This window comes from Sinocyclocheilus anshuiensis, unplaced genomic scaffold (assembly GCF_001515605.1).
Source record: "Sinocyclocheilus anshuiensis isolate Anshui unplaced genomic scaffold, SAMN03320099.WGS_v1.1 scaffold242, whole genome shotgun sequence".
In the NCBI taxonomy this organism is placed as follows: domain Eukaryota; kingdom Metazoa; phylum Chordata; class Actinopteri; order Cypriniformes; family Cyprinidae; genus Sinocyclocheilus; species Sinocyclocheilus anshuiensis.
This window is the reverse complement of record NW_015546053.1, coordinates 239564-252082: the sequence shown is the minus strand read 5'-3', so window position 1 is coordinate 252082 and position 12519 is coordinate 239564. Positions and strand designations below refer to the sequence as shown.

Here is a 12519-nt window from a genome sequence, read left to right as displayed (position 1 = left end):
CGATAGAGCATTAACTTTTAGCGACAGTCCCCGGATATTTGATATTTGAAAAACACAGCAATACGTACCTATATCAACGTAATAAAAAGTGCCAGGGTTCACGTATTGAACCCATGTTTTAGCGCCACTCAGTGGACATTTCTCTTTGAAACTGCGGCGAAACGTGCAGTAAGGTACGTAAAAATGGTGTTGCAGAAAATTACCCAGAGGTACGTGATAAATAAGAAAAAGGGTGGGACTTGATTTTGGATTGTGAGCATTGCATATCAGAATAGATGCAGATCTGTATGCGATTGGCTTAACTGGCTTAAAAATTACGGTCCCACTTTATATTAGCTGGCCTTAACTACTATGCAATTACATTTAAATTAATCATTTGATGCAATGCATTTAAGTAATTTCTGTAATACATTTATAATTACAATGTTGACCCATGCCTTACACCTTAACCCACCCTTAAACCTACCCATACAACCAAATCTGTCCCTAACCTTACCCGTATCCCAGCTCAATAGCATATAGTGTTAAAATATGAACACAATAAGCGCATTGTACTTATTTTTGATGTAAGTACATAGTAGCCACCTAATATAAAGTGAATCTAGGTCCTGATACTCAGTACTCAAAAGTATCAGGACCTAGATTTACCTTTTGATCCAAAGGATGTTGTCTTTTACTATATGGTTTCCGCATCATATTGGGCCATTAGGACCCATGCAGATCACAGAGTGGGCGCCCCCTGCTGGCCTCACTGTCCTCCAGCAGCAACCTAATTTTCACAGTGTCCCAACAATGTCCCATCAGTCCTACAGCACTGCACAAAGCTTGATGTGCTCGTCGTCTCCTGATTAAGACCCAAAATAGAAAAATATTAAGTCTGCTCTTTAAAACAAAGAAAATAAGCAAAAAGTTTTATATTCTTTTTTTTTTTAATTCTTTGATATTTAATCTGCAGTTCTCAGATTAAACACTAAACATTTATATACCATTTTTCACAATACATGTTGTTTAAAAGAAACTTTACAGGGAATAGTTTTTGCTTTGCTTTGCTTTGTTTTTTGTTTGTTTGTTTGACCATCTAACAGTAGTGGAACTGCTTTTATCTATTTTATATGCAACTTTACAGACAATTGTGTCTCTTACCTTACTTAATTGCAATAGTTAGTTGTTGCTGTTGTTGTTGTTGTTTTGATTCTCCAACAATGAGTAGAAGATTCAGTTGGGATGATTTCATTTTGACTGAAACAAAAAGTGTCCATGTAAACATTGGGGATTGTGTGACAGACATGTAATGCATTGCACATTTACAGTAAATAATTTTTATGAATGGTTCCACCAACATAGTGCTTTAAAACAATGCTGTTTAAGAACTTCAGCACATAAACTTTAGTATATGCCAAAACATGCATACTTTTTTGTTATATTCTTTGATATTTAATGCCTGCTTGTTGACTTTGAAAAATAAACCCACACTGAGGAATATTTGGAGTTAGAAGTGTGACGTCCCTTATTTATTGTATAATCCTTGTTTGAGCAAGAGGGTGTCTTTCCTTGTCTTTTAGTTATTTGGCTGTATCTCCCCAGGAGCAGGATTTATATTTTATCTAGAGGCATACAGTAGATTATTTTTGCCCATTTTTATGAGTTGCTCATTGCATCAAGATTGTTATTTCTTTCATTATTTTTTCATTTGAGATATTATTTTTGTATGCCTAACCCTGTATGTTTTTTAAACAGACAAAAATAAAATTCCTTTTCTTTTTTGCTTTACTCGTGTCCTGAATCCTTCACTCAACCAGCTCCAGTACACATGCTGAGATATTACCATCTGATTCCATCACTTTACCATGGTACCATTCAAACACGTTTTCAGGCAATGTGACAGTTGGATGTTTTCCAAAAGTCCTTTTTACCTTACTGATTAGTTATTGATCACTAATGATATGTTTTTATGTCTCAGCATTAAGGGACAACCGAATTGAACTGGTTCGAGCCTCTTGGAAGGAGCTGACCATCAGCATCAGTGATGTGACTCTGTCAGATGAAGGACAGTATACATGCTCGCTCTTCACCATGCCTGTCAAGACCTCCAAGGCCTTCTTGACTGTGTTAGGTAAGACCTCTCGTAGATCAGTCTCCCTCTCATCCTCATCAATCTGTGCTTTTAAGGTCAACACACTCATCACTGATCTGGGGTCAGTGAGTTTTCTCCCATCACATGATCTTGTTTTTGCACTTTGGTGGCACAGGGAGGGATGTAAATAAAAGAGTTTCACACTGGCTGATGGAGCCATTAGATGTGTCACTGTGTGCTTTGGTTTATGATCAGCTTGTGCTAGAATCTGCAGTTCTCACTCTGTACACTGTATGTTTATATACAACTTTTACCTTATTTTTATGTACAGCTTTTCTCAATACATATTGTTTACAAGTACATTTACAAACAATATTTGTTTTTGTTTTGCTTGTTTTGGGGGGGGTTTGTGTTTGTTTTTCATGCAATACATATTATTTACAAGTACATTTACAGACAATTGTTGTTGTTGTTGTTTTGTGTTGTCCAACAGTGCTGGGACTACTTTTACCTTATTTTTATATTCAACTTTAGAGACGATAGTTTTGTTTTGTTGTGCATTTTTTTTAATAATCCAACAGTGGTGGGATAAAATTGTATTTGTTTATGCACAGCTTTTTTGTAAAGTACATACAAGTACTGTTTACAAGTACCTTTAAAGACAATAGTTGTTGTTGTTTGTTTGTTTGTCTTGTGTATTTTATTATAATAGTTTTGTATTGTTTGCTTGTTTTAGTTTTTTTTGTAAGCATGTACCTTTACAAAAAATAATTGTTTTTTTTTGTAAACCTGTACCTTTACAAACAATAATGGTCATTTTTTATTTGTTTTGTTTTAAAAGGGTCATATGATGTTGCTAAAAAGAACATTATTTTGTGTATTTGGTGTAATGAAATGTGTTTATGCTGTTTAAGGTTCAAAAAACACATTATTTTCCACATACTGTATATTATTGTTTCTCCTCTATGCCCCGCCTTTCTGAAACGCATCGATTTTTACAAAGCTCATCGGTCTGAAAAGCAAGGTGTGCTCTGATTGGCCAGCTATCCAGTGCATTGTGATGGCCGAATACCTCAAGCGTGTGACGGAAATGACTCCGCTTCGTCCACGGTGAAAGCCGATCCGGCGATCCACAGCGCGAAGTTGATGTATTTCCCCAGCGACCAGCATGGTTCGAAGCGGATATCGTCCTCTTTTGGAAAGCCAAACAAAGTAGTTTCGCTTTCACAACGAAACACACAGCGCCTTCATGACATGGCGGCGGCGGCAACAACAATACAGCGAGAATAAAAGTTACGCCTTCTTTCTTTGCGTGAACATTTGGGAGGCGTTATGCAAATCTTCCCACATCGTGACGTAGACATGTGGGGGCGTGTTAGAACGAGCCGTTTTAGGTAGGTGTGGTTGACTCTTAACTTTTATAAAGAATATCTCTTTGGATTTGAGACTTTAGTCTTTGCAACTTTACAGATCTTCTTTATGCACCAAGAGCTTGTAACACTCCAAAGAGAAAGGAAAAATTGAAATCGCATCCTATGGCCCCTTTAAATCATCAAACAATATTGGGACTACTTTTTCTTTGTTTATAAACAGCTTTTTTATACAATACATATTGTTTACAATTACCTTTACAGACAATATTTTTCGTACTTTATTATAATTGTTTTGTTTACAAACAATAGTTGTCATTTTTGTTTGTTTGTTTTAATTGTATATTGTTTTGATCAGTCAACAGTGGTGGCACTACTTCACCTTATTTTTATATACAACTTTACAGACAATAGTTTTGTTTTGTTCTGTATTGGTTTTGTTTTGTTTTTGTTTTAAATCATCCAACATTGGTGGGGCTACTTAATGTTAATATACAATATGTATAGTTTATAAGTATATTTACAGACAGTAGTTGTTTGTTTGTTTATTTTTGTTGTGTTTTGTTTTGTTTATTCAGCAAAGCTGGGACTATTTTTATTGACAAATAAGCTTTTGATACTGCATTATGCGTCCAGCGTTTTGTCACACTATGGGTCCTATCATACACCCGGCGCAATGCGGCGCCAGGCGCGATGCAAGTGTTTTTTGCTAGTTTCAGCCCAACGCAGTAGTCATTTTCACGTCCTGCACCACATTATTTAAATCGCAAATGCATTTGCGCCCATTTGTGAGCCGGCGTGTTGCTATTTTGAGGAAATTTAAATAGACTGCGCCATTGGCCAACAAAAACCTTGTCTAAAGTCTGGCGCAATATATTTTTTTGTTATTTAAAGAGTGAGTTAGTAATATGCGCCTATAGTCGGGTGCACAACGAGCGTAAACTTTTCTTATTACACACACAGGGACGTGCAGCAGCACACAAACATTTTTAAAAATTAAAAATTAAAGGATTAAAATGTAAAAGATTATTATTGTGTACATAAATATAAAAATGCTTACGTCATAATGGATAGTCTTTGCATGTATCAGAATTACGCGCACGAGCAGATCCGTTCCCTCACTAGAGAAGCATTCCGTTTTTCTGCTTGTAAATTCCACCATGTAAATTGCGAATCCGCCATGGCGCGAGCGCAACTGGCTGTTAAAGGGAATGGGAGATGAGACTCTGATTGGTTTATGGCATGTTACGCCCAAAACACACCCATTACTCAATTAGAGAATAGGGACAACCCTTTTAGACTGTACGCCGGCGCGCAGACCATTTTTCCCGTCCTTAAACTAGCAAAAGTGGATTCGGACACGCCCTAAGCGCAATTGCGCCGTGCGCTTTAGACCATGCGTTTAGATCGTTAAAATAGAGACCTATATGTTACATGTTTTACGTTAACTTAAAATTGTTAAGTCAGTTTTCTAATTTGTTCATTTTAACACCTATTCTGGTGTGTTACTGTAACACAGTTTGTGTTAGTGGTTTGGTTTGATGTAGAAAAGACTGTGGTAGAAACCAAAACGCATGTGTGTTCTCCATCTCTATCGCTCAACAAATGCTTCCTTTTCCAGTAAAATCACAAAATATACCATACAGCAGAATATGTCAATGTACTGAAATATATCTACTGACAAACTTATATATAAACTGACAAACATGTTTTATATTAAAAAAATGTCAGTCGTGTAACATTTGAATTTCAGGCAAGAAATATTCTTCTGAACCACATCATGTTCAGGCGGGGACTGAGTCCTGAAATCGTGAATTTCCATCAGTGCTGCCTATAATCCTCCTCCTGTTTGTATATCAGGTGTTCCAGCGAAACCAGAAATCACAGGCCTCTCGAGACCTGCCCAGGAGGGGGAGGAAGTCACACTGACATGCACCACATCTGGCAGCAAACCGGCTGCTGACATCCGATGGTTCAGAAACGACAAGGAGGTGCAAGGTAAACAAATCCCCCCGGATGGCCTAGAGTTGATTTTGTGCAATGAACAGTTGCACATTTTGTCAGTGTGCAAGTGGTACATGGTGCGTAATGTGTAACTTTACACCAGCACCTTCATGAATTGTGCAGCTCTTTACAAAGCATCTCACAGTAGAAACCTGCATTTCTATGCATTAAAAGTGAAGTGTGTCATTTACCAGTTTAATTTGTATGGACAGAAATTGTTTTACAGATAATGTCTGAGGTACAATTATTAACAAAGGATGTGATTTCATGCACTTATTCAGAGTGTCTGGATGTGTGTGAGACAAAGACCATTCTTAAAGAAAAGAAAAATCGGTAACACTTTAGTATAAGGACCAATTCTCGCTATTAACTAGTTGCTGATTAGCATGCCTATGATTAACATATTGGCTGTTTATTAAAGTACATATTCTGAATGACATTATTATACATCCCTAATCCTACCTAATACCTAAACTTAACAACTACCTTACTAACTATTAATAAGCAGCAAATTAGGAGTTTATTGAGACAAAAGTCGTAATTAATGGTTTGTTAATAGCGAGAATTGGACCTTAAAATAAAGTGTGACTGAAAAATATTTTTAAAAATCTATTTTAAAACATGTAGGTACGTTTTGAACTAGATTTTTTGAAGATTTTTCTTAAAATATAATCTACACTGAAAAAAAATATAAACGCAACACTTTTGTTTTTGCCCCCATTTTTCATGAGCTGAACTCAAAGATCTAAGACTTTTTCTATGTACAAAAAAGGCCTATGGTGGCATGTCCGGTGAGTATGCTGGCCATGCAAGAACTGGGATGTTTTCAGCTTCCAGGAATTGAGGAATTGAGATCCTTGCAACATGGGGCCGTGCATTATCATGCCACAACATGAGGTGATGGTGCCAGACGCCATCGAATGTGAGCATTTGCCCACTTAAGTTGGTTACGACGACGAACTGCAGTCAGGTCGATAGCCCGATGAGGACGACGAGCATGCAGATGAGCTTCCCTGAGACGGTTTCTGACAGTTTGTGCAGAAATTCTTTGGTTATGCAAACCGATTGTTGCAGCAGCTGTCCGGGTGGCTGGTCTCAGACGATCTTGGAGGTGAAGATGCTGGATGTGGAGGTCCTGGGTTGGTGTGGTTACACATGGTCTGCGGTTGTGAGGCCGGTTGGATGTACTGCCAAATTCTCTGAAACGCCTTTGGAGACAGCTTATGGTAGAGAAATGAACATTCAATTCACGGGCAACAGCTCTGGTGGACATTCCTGCAGTCAGCATGCCAATTGCACGCTCCCTCAAAACTTGCGACAACTGTGGCATTGTGCTGTGTGATAAAACTGCACATTTTAGAGTGGCCTTTTATTGTGGCCAGCCTAAGGCACACCTGTGCAATAATCATGCTGTCTAATCAGCATCTTGATATGCCACACCTGTGAGGTGGATGGATTATCTCGGCAAAGGAGAAGTGCTCACTAACACAGATTTAGACAGATTTGTGAACAATATTTGAGAGAAATAGGCCTTTTGTGTACATAGAAAAAGTCTTAGATCTTTGGGTTCAGCTCATGAAAAATGGGGGCAAAAACAAAAGTGTTGCATTTATAATTTTGTTCAGTGTATATATAGTCATGTTGGTTTTTATGTGGTTTTGAAAAACTTACACAAAAGTTTCAAGAAATGTTTACATTGACTAAAATGTGATAATTACTTTTTGCATGTGATCAAGTAAAAAGTAATAACTGTTTTTTTAACCTTGAATACATTTGAACACTTGTATACATACAAAACATCTTATCATTTAAAAAAATAGATATTTCAAAAATAATTGTATGTATATAAATTATAAATTGTTTTTGAAATAAGTCTCTTATTCTTAACAAGGCTGTATTAATTTAATCAAATATACCATTAAATAATAATAATAATAATAATAATAATAATAATAATGTCAAATATTCACATTTTAAATGACAACATTTTACATTTTAAATGTTCTATTTTAATATGTATAAAAATGTAACTTATTCCTGTGATGCAATGCTGAATTTTCAGTGTCACATGATCCTTCTGAATTCTTAAGAAACCTTTGTTGTGCTGGAAATCATGATACTTTTTTCAGGACTTTTTATTTGATGAATAACATTTTTTTTTTAAAACATTCATTTTAATTGCAAATCTATTGTGCTCATGTAAATGTTTTACCAAAACTTTTGATTAATTACATGATGAATAAAAGTATTAATTTATATTTAAAAACATATTGTTATTATTTTTTTTTATTTAATCACTGGCTCAACCGATGAGGTAAAACAAGACTACATATTTATCTGAACAATGTACCTTATCAGACAGGAAAGATTTTTTAAAATGGAATTGCGTCTCTTGAGTCAATCCGTTGTACAATAGCACAGCATACGGTAATACATCAGTTCAACTTTAACCAATATGTTACCCCAGACATCCCTCTGAGGGCTGAAACATGCACATCTCAGGCAGAAGCCCCAGTCGGTTGATCTGCTGCTGGTGATTGATGGCCTGAGACTCAGAGATGGCATTCACGCAAGCCGCACTTAAAGGCCAGTGGCACGCGGGAACAGAGCATCACAGCCGGACCGCCTGTCAGTCACTCTGATTCAAAGGAATCTCGCTCTGTGATCTGATCTTGTGAGACGGATTTTATGTGCTTCTGGAGACCAGCACGCAGGACCAAACAGAATATGTAACACGGTGCGATACCACTCACTTTAGGATGGTCAGGGAGATACGAAGCTTTGTGGAACGGGTCACGTTGATGGATACCCTGGCTGCCGTTGACAGAACTTCCAGTGCGGGCTGTGCTTGCAACTCTTGAAACTTCAGCACAAATCCAGGATCTCCTGAGAGCTTATTTACCACTGGGATTGCCAATGTTTTTTTTTTTAGATGCAGTTTACTATATCTAGATCTGTGCTAAATATACTACACTAATTTCCTCTGGGCCAATCTTTCACTTGCTTTTTATGCTGTTCTACCACATCTGGATGGGATTGCACCAGCCATTCCTGAGGACTTTCTTAAAATGGGACATGAAGTTGACAGCAGGTGTTTAGTAACTACTAGTTAATTTGTACCTAAATTTGTTCTTAATTTGGTTGCACCGTTTGTTCTTAAAGGAACAGTTCACACATTTTTTTTTTCTTCTGCAGAACACAAAAATGATATTTTGAAAAATGTTGGTAACTGTTTTGACTTCTATTATATGTGCAAAAAACAACAACAAACTTCTCTCAAAATATCTGTAATGTTTGACAGAAGAAAAATTCAGAAAGGTTTGAAATTACATTAAAATGCAGTCAAAATGTAAATTTTTTTGGTATCCCATTTTTTGGTATTTTTGGACTTTTTGGGATCCCTTTACTTTTTAAATTTGAAATTTAAAATTGTAAATAGTAATACATTTTATTAAAATATAGTTCCTATAAAAACGTCTCAGGTTACGTATGTAACCATGGTTCCCTGAGAAGGGAACGAGACACTGCGTCCTCTAGAGGTCGCTATGGGGAACGCCTTCGGTGTGACCAGTGTCTGAAGCGTATATCTAAAAACGACAATAACATTGGCCGGCGACAGCCTATGATGTCATTACCCTGCTCGATCACAGTATAAAAGGGCACCGGGATAACACGTCATCCGCTTCTTCGTCTGAATCTTGCATCCGCAGCATGGCAAGGAAACTAGAGGATGCAGTGTCTCATTCCCTTCTCAGGGAACCATGGTTACATACGTAACCTGAGACATTCCCTTTCAAAGGAACTTCAAACTGCATCCTCTAGAGGTCGTTATGGGGAACGGTATACACACGCCACCATGCTGAGGGGAGTGCATGTCAAACCACAGGCGAGCACTAAGTACCAACTCTACCAAAGCTTTAAGGGAGTTTCCCCTTGGACGGTTAGACAGCTGTCAGTGACATTATCCCCTACGGCCAAAAGCCTAAGCTACATATCTTGATGTGCGAACTTACCACAGCATGGATTTTAGGAAGTGCACAGAGACTTTGCCTGCACACTTACCATAACATGGATTTTAAAGATATTGTTGCTAAGGGGCCCTAGAGACTGTTTACTAGACAGACCTAGAGACCTTATGTGACCGTGGCACTCTGAGGGAGCAGTCCATAGCATACACAGAGCGCACATAGTTGGAAATGGCGCATCCCATAGAACAATACGTCTGATAAGTCACCAACTCATCATCATGGTCATAATGCTGGACTGGCTAGCAGTATGTTACCTAGCTGAGGGAGCATAACACCCAGCTCTCAGCCGAGAGGAGGAGGCAGATGCTCAACCTACAGCATGTTCGTAGAAATCCTGAAGGGTAAGTGTACTGCAAGCTTAGCCAAAAAACTCAGCGTATCAAGGAGGCAGAGGAAGGGCCTAGTCCGCCTGAGGAAGCAGCATGCTCATAATAACCCTCTACAGTGAGGGGAGCGATGCTAACTAGATTAAAGGCATTGCATTGAAACCCCAATCCAGTCTCATGTTCTCTACCTGATAGAGAGCTTCATACCTCAGAGAACCCAGTGTACTCAGACCCACTCCACAGAGGGGCAACTCACTGGCTCACCATGATGACCATACAGGATTTTAGAAAGTGCGCAGAATGCTTAGCGTGCACACTTACCACAATGTGGATTTTAGAAAGTGCACAGAGCTTAGCGTGTGCACTTACCATAGCATGGATTTACCCTGCTCAGAAATGTATTAACAGAGATACATTAGTTGAGTGGAGCCCAGAGCGAGTACTGGGGCCTAAGCCAAATCCGAGAAAGGGAACGAGGCTGACAGCGCGTAACCCTTACCATATAGGATTTTAGAAAGTGCGCAGAGTGCTTAGCGTGCACACTTACCACTATGTGGATTTTAGAAGGTGCACAGAAGCTTAGCGTGTGCACTTACCATAGCATGGGTTTAGAAAGATTCCGAAGCATCTGCTCACAGAAGCCCAGAAGTCCTCAGACACTCACTTGGGAGCGGCAGGCTCAAAGACAACCCTCTGAGGTGAGGGGAGCACTGACTGGATTGACCCGAATAGAGGCAGCTTATGAGGGAAGCAGCAAGCGGCCCAACTACCTGATGCCATTGCCATGGAGCGACTCATAGCTAACCCTCACAGAGAGGGGAGCACTTCTTAGCTCGACCAGAAGGGGGTGCTAGATTAGAAGGAGTAACCCAGCAGGGCCCAATAAGAGACAGTCCACTGGTGCAGCTGGACACGGTCTCATGCTCTCTATCTCGATATCGCTGCACCCTCCGCAGAGGGGTGATTACTGGTTCAACCATAAGGGCAGTGTCACAGTGAGGACCCATGGGCCCGACCGTCTATGGAGCGTTGAGCTCCTCAACGCGTCAGCGAGAGGAGCTCTAGCTCAGAGAACGTGCCTGAAGTTTAAGGAACGATTAAAATCTCGGGAGACCCCTCAGGGTGAGAAATGAGTAGTTCGCACCTGGCCAGAGGATAAGGGAGCATGTCGCGAAGCATGTACTCAGAAGAGTACTAGCCCATGAGAAGGACCCACAGGTCCTGAGGTTGCAGCGTTATACTGGGGACCTGATGCTGGGAGACATCCTCAGAAGTCCAGGAACCAATGAGTGAAACCATCACTGTAATCGGTCAACAGCAGGAGGTCCTGACTTAGCAGGTGGGTCAAACCTAAAGTCAGAAAAACAGAACAGGTCCGAGTAGCACTGCAGAGAGAGGCTAGCATCAAATACACAAGAACTAGCAGTAGAGTAGATAAAAATGGATCGTATTCACCAACCATGGCTCCTGCGCATGACTCAGGCTCATGATAGAGGCTGGAGATGAAGTCCGAAGCCTGGACCCTTGTGGAATGAAGGATTTAAAGGCAGCCGAGCACGTCTTGGCCTCCTTAAACCTCACGATCACCATCTCGACGGAAGTGCCGAAAAGCTCAAAAGGGGAAACCGGCGCATCATGAAGAAAGCCCTTCTCTTTCGACCCGATATCCACCAGACTCACCCATAGATGTCTCTCCGTAACCACCATGGCTGCCATTTTTTTTAATCTAGGATCTTGGATCATCAGTGAAGACGAAGAAGAGGATGACATGTTATCCCGGCGCCCTTTTATACTGTGATTGCGCAGGGTAATGACATCATAGGCTGTCGCCGACCAATGTTATTGTCGTTTTTAGATATAGGCTTCAGACACCGGTCACACTGAAGGCGTTTCCTATAGCGACCTCTAGAGGACGCAGTTCGAAGTTCCCTCGAAAGGGAACTAATAATTAGAATGTAGATAATATTATGGAACTCTAACAATGATGGATAAATAGGCCTAGTAATAATTTTATTTATCCCTTATAAAATAATACTAAATAAATATGAGTACAAACTGGAATTTTTTTTTTTCATTTTGTATTAGATTTTTTTCTTTTTCATTTATTTTACTTATTTATTTTTACATTTATTGATAGGACAATGACAAAAATTGTAATATTTATTTCGTTTTTTGCCCTATTTTATTTTAATCGCATCCAAAATAAAAGTTTGTTTACATAATACCTGTACTGTGTTTATTTATTATGTAAATATAAATACATTACACACATACAATAGGCCTGTCACAATAATCAATATATCGACTTATCGCGCAATATATGTACATGACCTCAATAATTTTTGGTGACGCAATATATCGCCCACAGCAACCGCATGCGCGTCCATGTTTAACGCTTCTCATAGCTATGTGAAAATAAGTGTATAATTGTAACTGAGCTGAATGAGAGAGAGAGAGAGAGAGAGAGAGATGCAGAGCATGTGCAGAGCAGGGGAACACGAGGAACAGGATTGAGAACCGCTGCTTTTGAACATTGATTCTGAAACCTGTGAATCCATTAGAATCGTTAGAAGACAGAATCGCGATTCATATATAAATAGATTTTTACCTGCACCCCTAGTTTTCTTCCTCCTCTCTAAAGCAGGGCAGCATGGCCTCGCCCCATTTGCTGCCTTTTCCCGAGGGCGGGGTTTATCTGGGTTTGTGATGTCACGAAC

The 12519-nt window shown here is 39.3% G+C and overlaps 1 protein-coding gene across 1 annotated transcript in view; it reads left to right on the top strand.

Annotated features, from left to right (window-relative positions):
- LOC107699225 (cell adhesion molecule 2-like) overlaps positions 1 to 12519 on the top strand; it is a 267199-nt gene that overhangs the window by 226324 nt on the left and 28356 nt on the right. Inside the window, exons 4-5 of the mRNA XM_016500423.1 lie at positions 1961 to 2113; positions 5305 to 5442. Coding sequence (XP_016355909.1) covers positions 1961 to 2113; positions 5305 to 5442 — 291 coding nt within the window. The remainder of the gene's footprint in view (positions 1 to 1960; positions 2114 to 5304; positions 5443 to 12519) is intronic.